Raw genomic sequence first — 13,144 nt, 5'->3', positions numbered from 1 at the left:
GAAGCCTGGGAGCCACCCCCGCCTTCGTGGCCTTCGAGTGCTTATAGATTCCTGAGCCTTCAGGGGTGGGTGGGTGGGACCTGGAGCTCCAGGGCGGGAATTCGCTGTGCGGAGGGCAGAGCTCAGGGTGGGCCGTGTCCAGGGTCCCGCCTAGAGTGAGGCCCAGAGGCAGGTTTCCAGGGCCTTTTGCCCTCCACAGCATGGCCTCCCAGGAACCACTGTGCCCCAGGTGTCCCTTGGTTGAGGCTGTCCTGCTGGAGGCGGGTGGGTTGGGTTTTTTCTCTCAGCAAAGTGGTTCGGAGCCTTGGTGATTACAGTGGTCCGGGCACCCACGGCCCCTGTACCTGGGCCTCTTGTATCGAATCGTACAATAGACATAGGTGACGTTGTGGGTTTTAAAAAATGTATTCCAAGATTGTCTCATTCCCTTATTTTTGGGTGTCGATCATGCTTTTCTTTGTATGTGTGTTCTCATCAAACATTTCTCTCCAGCTCTACGGAGGTATAATTGACAAAATAAAGCATAAGGTATTTTCAGCACATGACATTACGATTTGGCATCTGTATATATTGTGACTGGATTCCCCCCGAGTTAAGACGCGCTTTTTTATTACATGCAACCAAACTGGTAAGACCCTGCACCCACTGGGTTTCTAACTTTTTTATTTCACTTAAAAAAAAAAACCCACATAGCCTAAAGGTCTTCAGAATAAAATTTAGTTTCTTTTTTCTCCTTGGCTCCTACATGTTAAGATATGTGGTCTCTGCCGCCCTGAAGGTTTAGGCACTGAGCTTCCTTCTCCCTTTGCTTTGGAACGGGTGGAATTCGGAAATGTGACCACACACCTTTGTTTATGCACCCACCACACATTCCTGGGCTCCCCATGCCTGGCTGGCATGGTGGGGGAGCCGAGAGGACTCGGGAGCCTGTCCCCTGGAGGAGGAAGTAAGGAAGACAGGATTGTTGATGATTTGAGCACGAGGTGGAAAGTAGTGCAGTGAGCGCTGGTGAGAGTCTGATGGGCACAGTGTTGGAGGATTCGGAAGAGGGAAGAATAGCGTCTGGATGGGGCAGCACTGTAGATATTCTGAATTCTGGAGAAGGTTGTTGGATCTTGGAGGGTGGTCACAGTTTGCTATGGGAGACTTAGGCATGGAGAGGCATTCCAAGGAGAGGGACCGATGTGGACAGGGGTGTGGAGACCTGGAGACTACCTGGGCTCATCTGAGTGTAGGGAGAAGCAAGGTAAATCACGAGAGAGCGCGAGGAAGGAGGACTGGGGGCTGAGCCTGGTGGGTGGTTTGTGTGTGTGTCTTATTGGCAGATGTACACCGCCACGCAGAACTGCTCGGTGTAGACGGTCCACACGTATTTTTGAATTACATGTGATTTTCTTATGGGCAGATATTATGGGTGCTTTCTGGGCAGCAGATTTTTATGTGTGCTATTCTGTTTTGTTCATGTCTCTTAGGTTTAAATAGTGCTGACCCTCGACTTTCCTCTCTGTGCTGGTATGTCAGAAGGGAGCTGTGCATTATGTCTAAAGAGGCCCTGAAGTCCACTCTGGGTCTGTGTGGCTCTCGAGCTTCAGGTTGTGGCCCACGGGCCTCAGATGCCCAGAGTGACTGTCTGGCACCCTGCGACGTCTGCAGGGCCCACGCCATGCAGCCTGCACCTGTCCACAACCGCCTCCCTAGCGAAAGGCAGGGAGCGGTGTGTTCCAGCATCTCGACGGGCTTCGCTTGAGATAACCTGGTTAACCTGTGTCCTCCTCTTGTCATTTCTTGCAGATGGTCACAAGAACAAAGAAAATATTTGTAGGCGGATTATCTGCGAACACGGTGGTGGAAGACGTAAAGCAATATTTCGAGCAGTTTGGCAAGGTAAGGGGTGCGTGAGGGTGGCAAGTGCGTGCTTGATCAGTCCTGAGGAGGGGCTTCTGTGGCCCCTGCCTTGGCCACAGCTGTGTCTTCAGGAGCCCTGTCTTTGAACTTGGCTGTTAAGATTTAAGTGAAATGCGGCAGGAGCTGAGATGGAAGAGCCCGCCTTGTTGGCATGGCACCCCACGTGCCTGCAGGAACAGACAGGGTGGCCTTTGAGCACGGTGGTGCTGGCATTGGCTGGCCACATGGGGCCTGGGCTGGGAGCTGGCGGTGGTAGTGGCTGGGGAGGGATGTGACATGAGTCACAGGGCGGGAGCTCCCACAGAAGCTGCTAGAGGCCTGTGAGTCGGCGCTGGGCTTCATTCTGTGCCTTTCTGGGTAATGGGTTGAGAGAGGAGCTGCCTGGGGCTTTTTGCAGTAAACTCTCCCCTGTCAAATGCCCACGGAAACTCAGGAAGGATGCTGGGCCTGTACCTGTCACAACATCTGTGAGACAGCAGTAAAATTATCCCCTGGGCTCTGCCGCCGGGACGGGCTGAGAGCAACACTGGACGCCCCAGATCAGTCAGGAAATGAAGTGTGTGTGTGCGCGCCAGACAGACAGACGGAATCCATAACCACAGTGCTGTGTTCAGTTCAGCCTCTTTCTAGTCTGTGAGGGAGCCGGTGCTTTGGAGAGAGGGATCTTCTGAGGATGACACATTCCTTAGATGCCCATTGCCCCAAGGCCCCCACAGGGCAGCTTGTGGGGAGCTGACCCTTGTTGGCACCTGTGTTCCAGAAGGCTGGCGGGGGGGAGTCTGCGCTTTCTGCTTCCTGTATCTTTGAGTAGCTTTTGACATTGTCTTGGGAGCCAGGTGTGAGACGGTTTCTTCTGCACAGGTCTGCGCCACCCCCTCCCCCAGCCCCTGATGAAGGGCTGACGTGGCAGAGGGCTGCGTCTGGCAAGAGGACCCTGCACCCCCTCCAAGCTCTGTCACCCATGCCCCCCCGCCGACCAGTCATGCTTGTCTCGGTGGCACAAAGGCACTGTACCCACTGCCCAGTCTGAAGGTTCTGTGCTTTAGTCATTTGCCCAAGGCGATGGCAGCTGTGACCCTGTCCCCAGGTATGTCCAGTTGTGAGCTACTGTCTGGGAAGAGTGCCCTGACCTCTATTTAGCCTCACAATGGAGATTTTTTTTTTTTGGTCTCTGGTATTAATCAGTTTCTGCATGGATGGGAGAACAAGCAACAAAGAGAAACCAGCCTCCTCCAGCCCGGCCTTGCATTCAGAATGGCACTTAACTGCCCTTCCAGGCCAGTCACGAAAAGCTGCCTTCCCCGGGGCCCTGTCTGCATTGCCAGGCGGGGGCTGATGCATCCCGGCCCGTGCTGAAAAACAGCTGAGTGCGTTGGTGACCCTGCGTGTTATCCTCCTTCTCTCAGAGATGGATTGAAAGCACCGAGGGGGATCTGTTCATCGCCCAGCCCCACCCCGCCTAGGGAGAGAGATTGGAAATAATTAAAAGAGACAAGTCCGGCTCGCGTAATGGAAGGCTCTGGAGTGCGAGCCGCTTTGCTACCGTTCCACCTTGAAAACAGGCCAGGGGTAGTGTTTGCAAACGTGAGGTGGGATTTCTTTTTCGAGCCATAACCTGCCTGGGAATCTCGGGGGCCTATCTGTGGGTGTCAGGGAAGTGGATGCTGCCCAGATGGGCTGTTAGCACGCTCCCGACAGGCTTGTACTTGCCACATCTCCACATTCCCGACTCTCGGTTTCTTTCTCGCTCCCCTTCTTCCTTTCCCTCTTTCGTCGTCTTTCATTAGCACACACAGTTGTGACCCAGCGTGCCAGCAGTGGGAGGCTCTGTGAGCTCTGGCCGGGCCCATGGCAGTGGCGATCCCTGCACTGAGAACACTCGTCCTCTTGTCTGGGAGGCAGTCACAGACCCTCTTCCTGGCGTGGCCCTGGCCTGGTCTGAAGCCACTCAGTCAGTTTTGCAGTAACATTTGTGAGTTCCAGTGGGATGGCTAAACTGCTCAAGTGTTTCATTAAAGGACCAGGGAGGCTTTGGATGTATCGAAACCATCACGCTCTCTGTCCATGTTGTGGGGGCTCGTTTCACGCACACGCTCTGTGTATTATTACCTGGGTCTGTCTTTAGAATAGCTTAGTCTTGCTTTGGCTGGTGGCTAGTGTTACGTTAGTGCCCCCTTGGGCAGGGCCCAGCTCCTCTCGGGATTCTGGTGTAATTCAGTGGAATCCAGAATGATCAAAGGAGGGGAGACTGTGCTTCTGGGCCTTGTGGGCAAAGAGGAGGCCCATCAGCCTTGAAAGGAGGTAACGAATTGACAAACTGACTCTACCCTTCAGTGGCTTATTTTCCGGAAGACGGGACCAGGCCAGACACACGTATGCACGCACGCACACTTGCATGAAGTATCTTCACACACTCCTGACTTTGTAAAGTTGTTTGGGGCTCTTTTCAGTTGGTTTACTGAGAATTCGTTGAATGAGGTGTGACGTTACTATTTATTGAGTGCGTGCTAACTGTTGGATACTAGCTCAAGCCACTGACTGACATTACGTCATTCTGTCCTTCCCTGGGAGGCTGTTGGGGGTACTGCCCATTTTGTAGATTGTTAAGCCTTTGACTCAAGGTCACAGCCCCCTCAAAGATGGGGGATGCAGAGGGGGGTGCAGACTCCCTCTCTAGGCTTGTCTGATAACAGGACCTGAACTCTGGGCGCCGTTCCAGCTGCTGATGGAACCACAGGGAGACTTAGGGAGGGAGGATGCAGAAGGAAAGGAAAGATCGTGCCCCCTGTGTGCGCCCTGGACAGTCTGGGAACCTGCATGCACATCACCCCACTCCATCTACATGGTGGAGTTCGGGATCGCTGGCCCATTCGATGAAGGTGGGCAGGAAGTCTTCGATGAAGACTTCCTCTCCCCTGAGGGAGGCGAAGTCTCGGCCAGGGTCACCCAGGTAAGGCAGTATAACAGCCAGAGTTCACACCCTACCTCCTCTTCTTCAGAGTCTAGAACTTTCCATCTGCCTGCAGTCTCCATTCAGGGTTGGCTACCCACTTTTTAGGTTTCCCTTGCTGTCATGTCTCTCTCCTTCCCCTCTTCTCAGCTTGCTTGAGGCGGCAGCTGCTCCCACTGTTTATTTCAGGTGGCAATCAAGACGGGTGAGCCTGCCATCATGGGGCTGAGCTAAGGGCATTGAAATCTGTCATTACTGGAAGCGGAGTGGGTGTGGCACGGCACACCGGGTGCTTTAAATAACTCCAATTGGAGGCTTGGAAACCCTTTTGTGCTTTTCTCCAACTTTTCTCCCAGTGGGTTTACCCGCCCCTCCACCCCTATTAGGGATATCAAGACTTGTTTATATTCAAGATGAGGTCACGCAGTGTGGCCCTTGGCAGAAGGACTCGGCTCACTGGGATGGCCAGCCCCAGCCACTCTGGGGTCATCCTTGGACAGAGGGAGGGTAGGCATCGTTCCGAGCCCTTGTGATGGGTGCAACTCCACTGAGCTACCTCACGAGCCATTTCTCCCCTGGCCTCAGGTTTTCGTTGGAGGGAAGGGACTCAAAGACTTGTAAAGGTCAGACAGTAAACGTTTATGGCTCTGCAGAGCATATAGTCTCTGTCACAACTCCTCACTTCTGCTGTTGTATGGAGAAGCAGCAAGCAGCCATAGCAAACATTTGGGTGTGGCTGTGTTTCAATAAAACTTTATTTACAAATGTGGATGGTGGGCCACAACTGGTTGGTAGGCCATAGTTTCTACGCCCCTTGACTGAAGTATTCCCAAGATTGCTTTCAAACATGGAAATTCAATAATTTAGAAAGTGGTTTAAATACACGTGCATAGTTGGATAGATAGATGTCTCAGTTATCTGTAGACTGTAACCAAAACGAGGTGTTATCAGTAGTAGTGAGCGTGATATAATAAGCAGAAACAGTCCTAACTGCGGTGGAGTTAATTTCTGGACTTAAGATGCAGGGACAGTGAATCCTCTGTTTGGAAAAAGCTGCTGTCTGTAAGCTAGAATCCTCATCCTGTGAGTAAGATCCAGTGAAACTGCAGAGTGTTTCCCACTCCCTAGTACATGTGCTAGATCTACATTGATGAAGACTCAGAATTTGTGAAATTCAGCTCATACTAGGAAGGTTCCTTGAGTTGATATTTCTGAATTAGAGGGGTGTGTGCTTTGTGCTAAGTTTTTTTAATGCATTAAAAAAATTTGATTCTCAAGGCTGTGAGGCAAGGTAGGTAGAACATCTGTCCTATGGATGGCAGCACTGACATTGAGAAAGGTCGATGAATTGTCCAAGATCACACGGCCCAGGCTGGGTGGAGCTCGGGTGTCACTCGTGTTTGTGCTGTGTTGCCCTCACCTCTTTGTGCTGTTTGTCGGACCGCACTTCCCACCTTCCCACCAGCAGCCCCGCACACCCAGGGCGCAGGTTCTGTTCATTTGTCAAGACTGTCCATACGTAGTCATTTATTTTACTGCTTCAGGTTTCCTAGTGGACGTTTTCTGTGCTCTCGATTTCCTACATACAGGAATGACGTCTACAGCCCGTTCCCCAAAACGGCACATGAATGATGCTCGAGGCACGCACACACAGACCCTGGCAACGCCTCGGCCTCTGCTCCTCTCTTCTCCCCACATCCCAGCCTGAGCAGCCCGGCTCGGCTCGGTAATTAAAAAGCCCCGGATCAAAGGAAGTCCTGCACATGGGTTTCCTCCTCCCCGCCCCATAGGCCCCTCCTTCAAGTGCCAGTTTCTTAAATTCTCACTTATAGGATTTTGGAGATCAAACGGAGGCCTTCGCACGTGATGGATTCTCGGCTTCCCCCGGATGGAGCAGTCCCGCACCTTTCCGCTGCTCACCTCGATGTTAGGGCCACCCGGTGCCGGGCTCGAGAGGCCGTTCTCACTTTACGTAACTCCTGCGAAAGCTGAGCAGCCCGCATCTGGAGGCTTCCAATTATGCTTCACATGCTGAACTGTGTAATTAGTTTGGAAGACTTACGCTTAGTCATTGGTTTATCCTAATCGGCTTTGGCTTTCCCCACCAACAAAGTGAGCTTATTTTGCTAAGCTGAAACGACTCTGCACCCTTTGTTCCAGCCTTTTATTGTCTCATTCCTTTCATTCTGTTTTACTGCCAAAGTTCTGTTTCATTAGGCCTACAAGTCATTTCCAATTCAGTGGGCTGCTACAATCCGGCCTTTATCACTCGGCTGCCCTGGTTCCCATGTCCCTTCTGGGCCAGTGCCCGAATTTGTGGTTTGACAGGAGGGCTTTAACCCCTTCCTGGGCCAGCCCCTCCTTGCGGGGGATGGGAAAGTAGGGCCTTCAAGGAAACGGTTAGGGAGTTAAGGCTCTTTAGGTCTCACCAACGGGGAGCCCGGTGGAAACGAGGTGGGAGGGGCCTTGACGTCTTTTTGTTGGATCGAGGTTGTGTGCGAGCCCAGAAAAGTTAACTTCAGCTACAGAGACTAGTGCGAGAAGGCTTTTCGGAAGAGAATAGTTGAAAGCCAGAATGGATGGGCTTTTCAGGATAATGAGGTCTTATTTATTCCGCTCGTGCGGGGGACTGCCCTGCGAGGCAGCGTTTGCCACCTGTCGTGCTCCGCTCCAGGGTCCACGCACAGGTACAGCGGCGGCGTCCGCGGCCGCCGCTCAGATCCTCCTTTTGATACCATGCGTGTGAGGAGAGGAAGATCCAGAATAAAAACATGAGAAAGGCTTTGAAACGCAGAAGGCTAGAGATGCGCGAGAAAATAAATAAGCGAGTTACCATCTTCCTGTGATCCTGAGGTACAACTCTTGCTTCCGAAGGTGTTTTGTAGAGCAACAGAGCTCCGCGCTGCGTGGTTCCCTCGGATCAGACCCGGGAAACAAAAGTCCTGCCTGTCCTTCGTGGGCATCAAAGCTCCCGCGAAGCGTTTGTCTTCTGAAGTGGTTGGTACAGGTGGCCTGACTGGGGCGTGGCCGGCGTGCCTGCGCCCTTCCTGTCATCTGCTCGCCCTCACCCCGAGGCCTTGATGTCCTTCAGACCTTGAATTATGACTGTAGAGTGGACCAGGAAGGACCTTTTGCCTCTCCCCTTCCGGGCTGGCCAGGCTGAAGGCTACTTTTGTGTTTAAATTTTCTTCCTGTAATAGCCCAGAACAAGGCCAACACTGTCCTCATGTTTTATTAATTCTCTGTCTGGTTTGTGTCAGTCTCTGCCTTCGGAAGTGTGTCATACGGGGGAGGGGACTTTGTTTGCCCTCTGACCCCTGGCAGAGCTGCTGAGTGCAAAACTTCTCAGCTAGCAAACGGGGAGGAGCCTGCCTCATCGGCCCGTCTCAGCCTTCTGGGCCAGGTGGCAGCCAGCCCGCAGGCAGTTCCCCCACGGGTAACCTGATCCCCCGGCCGGGCAGGTAAACCTTCCTGCCAAACAACTTTGTGTTTTCCTGGTGAACTTCTTCCTCCACAGACCGACCTCTGCTGCGGAGGGAGGGGAGTTAGAAACAGACTGAGCACCCCAGCCTCACTTCTCTGGAATCACCCCCCACCACGCCTCTTTTTATTTTTGCCATAAAAAGGAACTCCTGAAATAGATTAGTGGGCTTCTAGGAAAACTTCCCATTTCCCTTTTAGCGTATAAAATATAGCCAGCTGTCGTTAAGCAAATGCATCGGACATTATTATTGCTCTGTTAACGTGTTTAAAAAACAATACAAGTAGGAAAATAGGATGCCTTCCGGGGAGCAAGCTGGGAAAACTTTGAGATTATGTGAATCAAATGCCACGGTCATACTCAGAGTAGGTAGCAGAACAAGGCCCCACCTTCCTCCGGCTTTGCTGCTTAACTGTGTTTCCCAGTGTGGTTTAGCTTTATTTCATTTTCCTAGGAGGCCCTGAAGGGGAAGGCCAGGGAGCCCTCGGGCAGGAAGCAGTTAAGGAGCCTGGGAGCGGGAGAGAGGAGGGGCTGTGAAGCGCTTGCCTGCTTGCACCAGCTCACCTTCCCAGAGCCCTCCTGGCAGCCTCTGAGGACGTCACTCACAATGCAGTTGTTTGCATGAGAAAGAAAGCCTTTCTTCCCCTGGATGTACTTCAGTGGGAACTGAAAGTGTCTGAGAAATCACGGTTCAAGCTTGTGCCAGTGGGTGCAAGGAGTGGTTCTTAGGGAAGAGAAAGCACAGTTCATTTAGACTTGGCATAGAAATCGAATTCCATTGTTTTGTGGAGTGAACATTGATATGGAGATTCCTGCCCGTCCCCTCACCCCTTCAATAGGACACCCCATTACATGGGTCGTGTATGCTTTTCTTTTTTCTTTTTTTCTTCTCCTTTTTTCCCCCTTCCTTTTGTCCTCAGAGAATTAGTCTCTCTGCAGAATGGCCGGATTTGTCAAGTTACCACCCCCTAAATTTTTACAGCTCTGTATATTCAGACTTGGTATTTGTGAATTAGCTAAAAGTGGGCTGCCAACCGGTCCTTTATTTACATTGAAGCCATGAGAGGGAGAGCCCCAGAAAGATGTTAATATGCAGGAAGAGGCAGAAGGGTTGAGTTTCTGACTGTTGCTAACCTCACCACTGCCTTTAAAACCAATCATGAGGCACACGGCTGATATTTAATAGCTTTTAGCTGATTATTTTTCTTCTCCTCCTCTTTCTTTTCTCTCCAAGTTGACCTGGGTGTACTTGAGCGGAAATGAAGTCATCCAAATGCTGAATTAGAATAATCACAGGCCTCCAAGAATGAAATGGAAGCAGAGATTAAATGGTAGAGGGAAAGCTGGCATTAATAAGCACCAGAAAAACTTTGCATAAAATAAATAGGAGATTTGATAGATTGAATTTGTATGTCCATTTTTCTTCACTCTGTTTTGTCTTCCTAGCATCGAGTTCCTGGCAGAGTGGGATTTGATTTGCGTCAAGTCCACATACCTTCTGCAGCCTGGGTGATGCTCCTTTCTTTCTCGTGGGACATTTGTGTGACAAGGATGTTTCCAGGATGGAAGAATCTGGGTGGAGGGACTGTTACTGTGAAAGGTTGATTATGACTTGTTGCAAGTGCTGAGGAAGGTGGGGGGAGGCATACGGACGCAACACACAGCAGGAAAACAAGCACTGTGGACCGATTCCTGACTGCAGAGGGGAGAGCCGGGCGGGGGTGGGGGGAAGGTTGGGTGACCAACGGTTCTGATTTTCTTAGGGCTAAGGGCTTTCCAGGACCTCGGACTTGCAAACCACCCTAAAGAAACAGGAGGTGGGAAAAGTGAAGACACGTAATCCCTAAAGTGGGTGAAACCTCCAGGCTGATTTAAATACCCCTTCCTCTGTGTTCTAGAACACTCACTTCATGCTATTTACAGTCTGTCTTCCTGACTGAACTCGGCCACTGGGGGCAGGAGGCAGCGCAGAACCTGCCCCCGCACAGGCCAGTGAGTGTTGACACAGCCAGAGGCCCGAGGAAGGCAGGACAGACAGACAAACAGACCTGTCGTCCTGGAGCCAGTGTAGGACCACTTTGGGCTTTTACTTGGGGATTACTTCTGTGTCTCTTGAAAAATAAAAAGGTCTGCCCCAGGTAGCAAAAAGTGAGCTTCTTGTAGTCAGAGGGCAAAGTAAAGACTTAATTAGGCTAAAAACCCAGCAGAGTGGTTTGTTTATAGGAAATCGTTTTTAGGTGGTCTGTCCCAGAAGATGTAATTTGTGGAATTGGATTAGTTGTAAATTAGAGTTTTTTGGTTGTTGAGGTCGCTCACGGTCTATTATAATTGGTGGCAGTGGTAAATATTTTCAGACTTGCTTATTGTTTGAGGAATGTTGGTGTTTAGAGAAGAAAAAAACAAGGTACTTCTCACTGGAACGGAAATAGGAGTGTGGAACACTGATCAAAGGCAGCCTGCCCCGATCTGATTCCCAGCCTTCCTGGGGAGTGGCGGTCAGGCAGACCTGGGGAGGTAAGTGCTGGAGTTTTCCAGGGAGCTTGCCGGTTCTCTGATGTGGGGGAAAAAAAAACATTCCTGCTTTTTATCTTTGAAAAAGACCGCCCCATTTCCTTTATCGATAGGTGTGTTTTAATGGCCAAAAGAAGGACTTGTGGACGTCACAGCCCTCCCTTCCAACTCAGCCGACATCTGGGTTCCCGTTCAGAGATTGCTGTTTGCCCAGACAGTTCCTGGGTCTTTCTGTTTGATGTTGGTGGGAGGATTGTGCCCCTCTTTCAGCTAGGGAAGGAAGGCTAGGAGAGCAGAAAAGACTGGCTGGCCTGTGGGGTGGCAGTGGCTGCCAGGTGCGGGTCCTGACCCCCGGTGAGAAGTCCTCACTTTGCTGCTGCAGCAGAGCTGCTCCGGCTGGGCCCCTCCCTTCGGCATGCAGGGCGCCGAGACCAGCAGTAGTGTGTAGCACCATGGGGTTGGTGTGGCGCATTTGCCAGGAAACTGTGACTTTGTGATTGTTTAAAACTTATTATATTAGAACAAATATTATGGCACAGAATACAAAATTTGTGCAATTGTTTAGAAAAACCGTGAGGCCTGGTGACATTTCAGGATAGCTGCCGGCCGCATTGGCCCCTGTCTCCCATCATTCTGGGCTGCCCCATGATTTATTGGGCATTAGGAGTTCTTGGGGAGAAATGGTGAGAGTCACTACTGTTTAGCGTAGGGGCTGGTGTGCTTTTTTGCAGAGGGCCAGATCATAACTGCTTTCAGTTTTTGTGGTTTGGGGGGGTCTCTCACAGCATTCAGCTCTGCCCTTATAACAGGCTAGCAGCCACAGACAGGATGACAGTGAAATGTTGTGGGTGTGTTCCAGCACAACTTTATTCGCAAAATCAGAAATATGCTGGAGTGGCCCTCAGCTGCTGTTTGCCGTCCCCCGGTTTAGATGTTACCTGACAATAACGGGATGGATTTTTTAATGTTCTGGTGTCAAATCCAGCTTATCCATTTACTAGCTCTGTGGCACTGGGCGGGTTATTTAACTTCTTTCCACCTCAGTTTCTTTACCTGCAGAATAGGGATGAGAGTGGTACTTAATCAGTTGGGATTTTCATGACAATGAGATGAAAGAACGCGTATGTGTGCTATGTATGCATGGTTGACTCCCCAACAACAAGGGTTTGAATTGTGTGGGTCGTTATTCGTGGGTCTTTTTGGATGAAAGTACAGTTGGCGCTCCATATCCTTGGGTTTCACATTCTCATATTCAACCAGCCATGGATCAAAAGTGGTACCTTTGACCTGCCGTTGGGAGTCCAGATGCTGAGGACCCACCGACGACATTCACTGATCTACGTTGTTTCATGTAAGGGGCTGGAGCATCCGCGGATTTGGGTGTTTGCTGGGGTCTTGGAACCAGTCTCCCTTGGACACTGAGGGATGACTGTGTTAAGTTTTGGGGAGTCACAAGATACAGGCAGATTTTGGACTGCAGAGTTTGGGGGGTGGTCAGCACCCCTTACCTCTACGTTGTTCAAGGATCAGCTATAGTTCTTAGCATCCTGCTAGCAATGAGGTGCTCAGTGAAACATTGGAAACATCAGCTGCTGTTACTTCATTCTCTGAGACCCAGATTTCAGCCCCTAGAGTTGCCTCTCCAGTCCCATCCTGCAGCAGCCCTGACACACACGCATTCCACAGGCTCTTTCATCTTCCCGCCTGCCCTCATCTGCCCTCCTGGTGGGCTCACCATGGGGATAATGCAAATGAGAAGTCTCTTCTGGGTCCTCTCAGCTTTAAGGTGGAGATTCGGTTTTGTGTAGCTTTCCATGGCCTGTGCCTCCAGTTTAACCCAGCTACCCTGATGCCTCCAGTTTGCAGAATTGACTTCAGGTTGCGCGGGTGCTGATGGAGAATGTTGAACGGACGTGGCCCAAAAGAGAATTCTTCTGGTTGGACCCTGCTCATGAACTTTTAAAACTTAATTGAATAATTAAATTTTTTTGTGTGCTGGGGGTGGGGTGGCGGTAGGAAATACTGTCTTAAAATTGTCTCAATATCATTTAGTTAATATATATACACACACACATACACAGATACACACACACATATATACATATATATTCACACACAACACTAACGTGTTTATTGAGTTTGTTTACCCTCTTGAGAGAGCTTTTTACATCCTGATTTAAGTTTCCTTTCCTTTTCCTTTACATATGAGTCTAATAAGCTTTGTTTTCTGGTTTTTTAATTTATAGCAAACATTAGGGTGGTAGGAAGATGTTAATAAACTCAATGTAAAGTGAGAG

General features: G+C 50.6%; 1 protein-coding gene across 8 annotated transcripts in view; it reads left to right on the top strand.

The window, feature by feature from the left end:
* Window positions 1-13,144, top strand: part of MSI2 (musashi RNA binding protein 2) — a 373,357-nt gene that overhangs the window by 124,614 nt on the left and 235,599 nt on the right. For all 8 annotated transcript variants that reach the window (XR_006785340.1, XR_006785339.1, XM_045835868.1 and 5 more), the window contains exon 6: window positions 1,792-1,884. Coding sequence is in view for 6 of the 8 variants with exons in the window: in XM_045835868.1 (XP_045691824.1) it covers window positions 1,792-1,884 (93 nt within the window). In the remaining 2 variants the exon portion in view is untranslated. The remainder of the gene's footprint in view (window positions 1-1,791; window positions 1,885-13,144) is intronic.

This window comes from Phyllostomus hastatus, unplaced genomic scaffold (assembly GCF_019186645.2).
Source record: "Phyllostomus hastatus isolate PE091 unplaced genomic scaffold, TTU_PhHast_1.1 phas_contig_210, whole genome shotgun sequence".
NCBI lineage: Eukaryota > Metazoa > Chordata > Mammalia > Chiroptera > Phyllostomidae > Phyllostomus > Phyllostomus hastatus.
The sequence above is the reverse complement of the archived record's forward strand: the minus strand, read 5'-3'. Positions and strand labels throughout refer to the sequence as shown.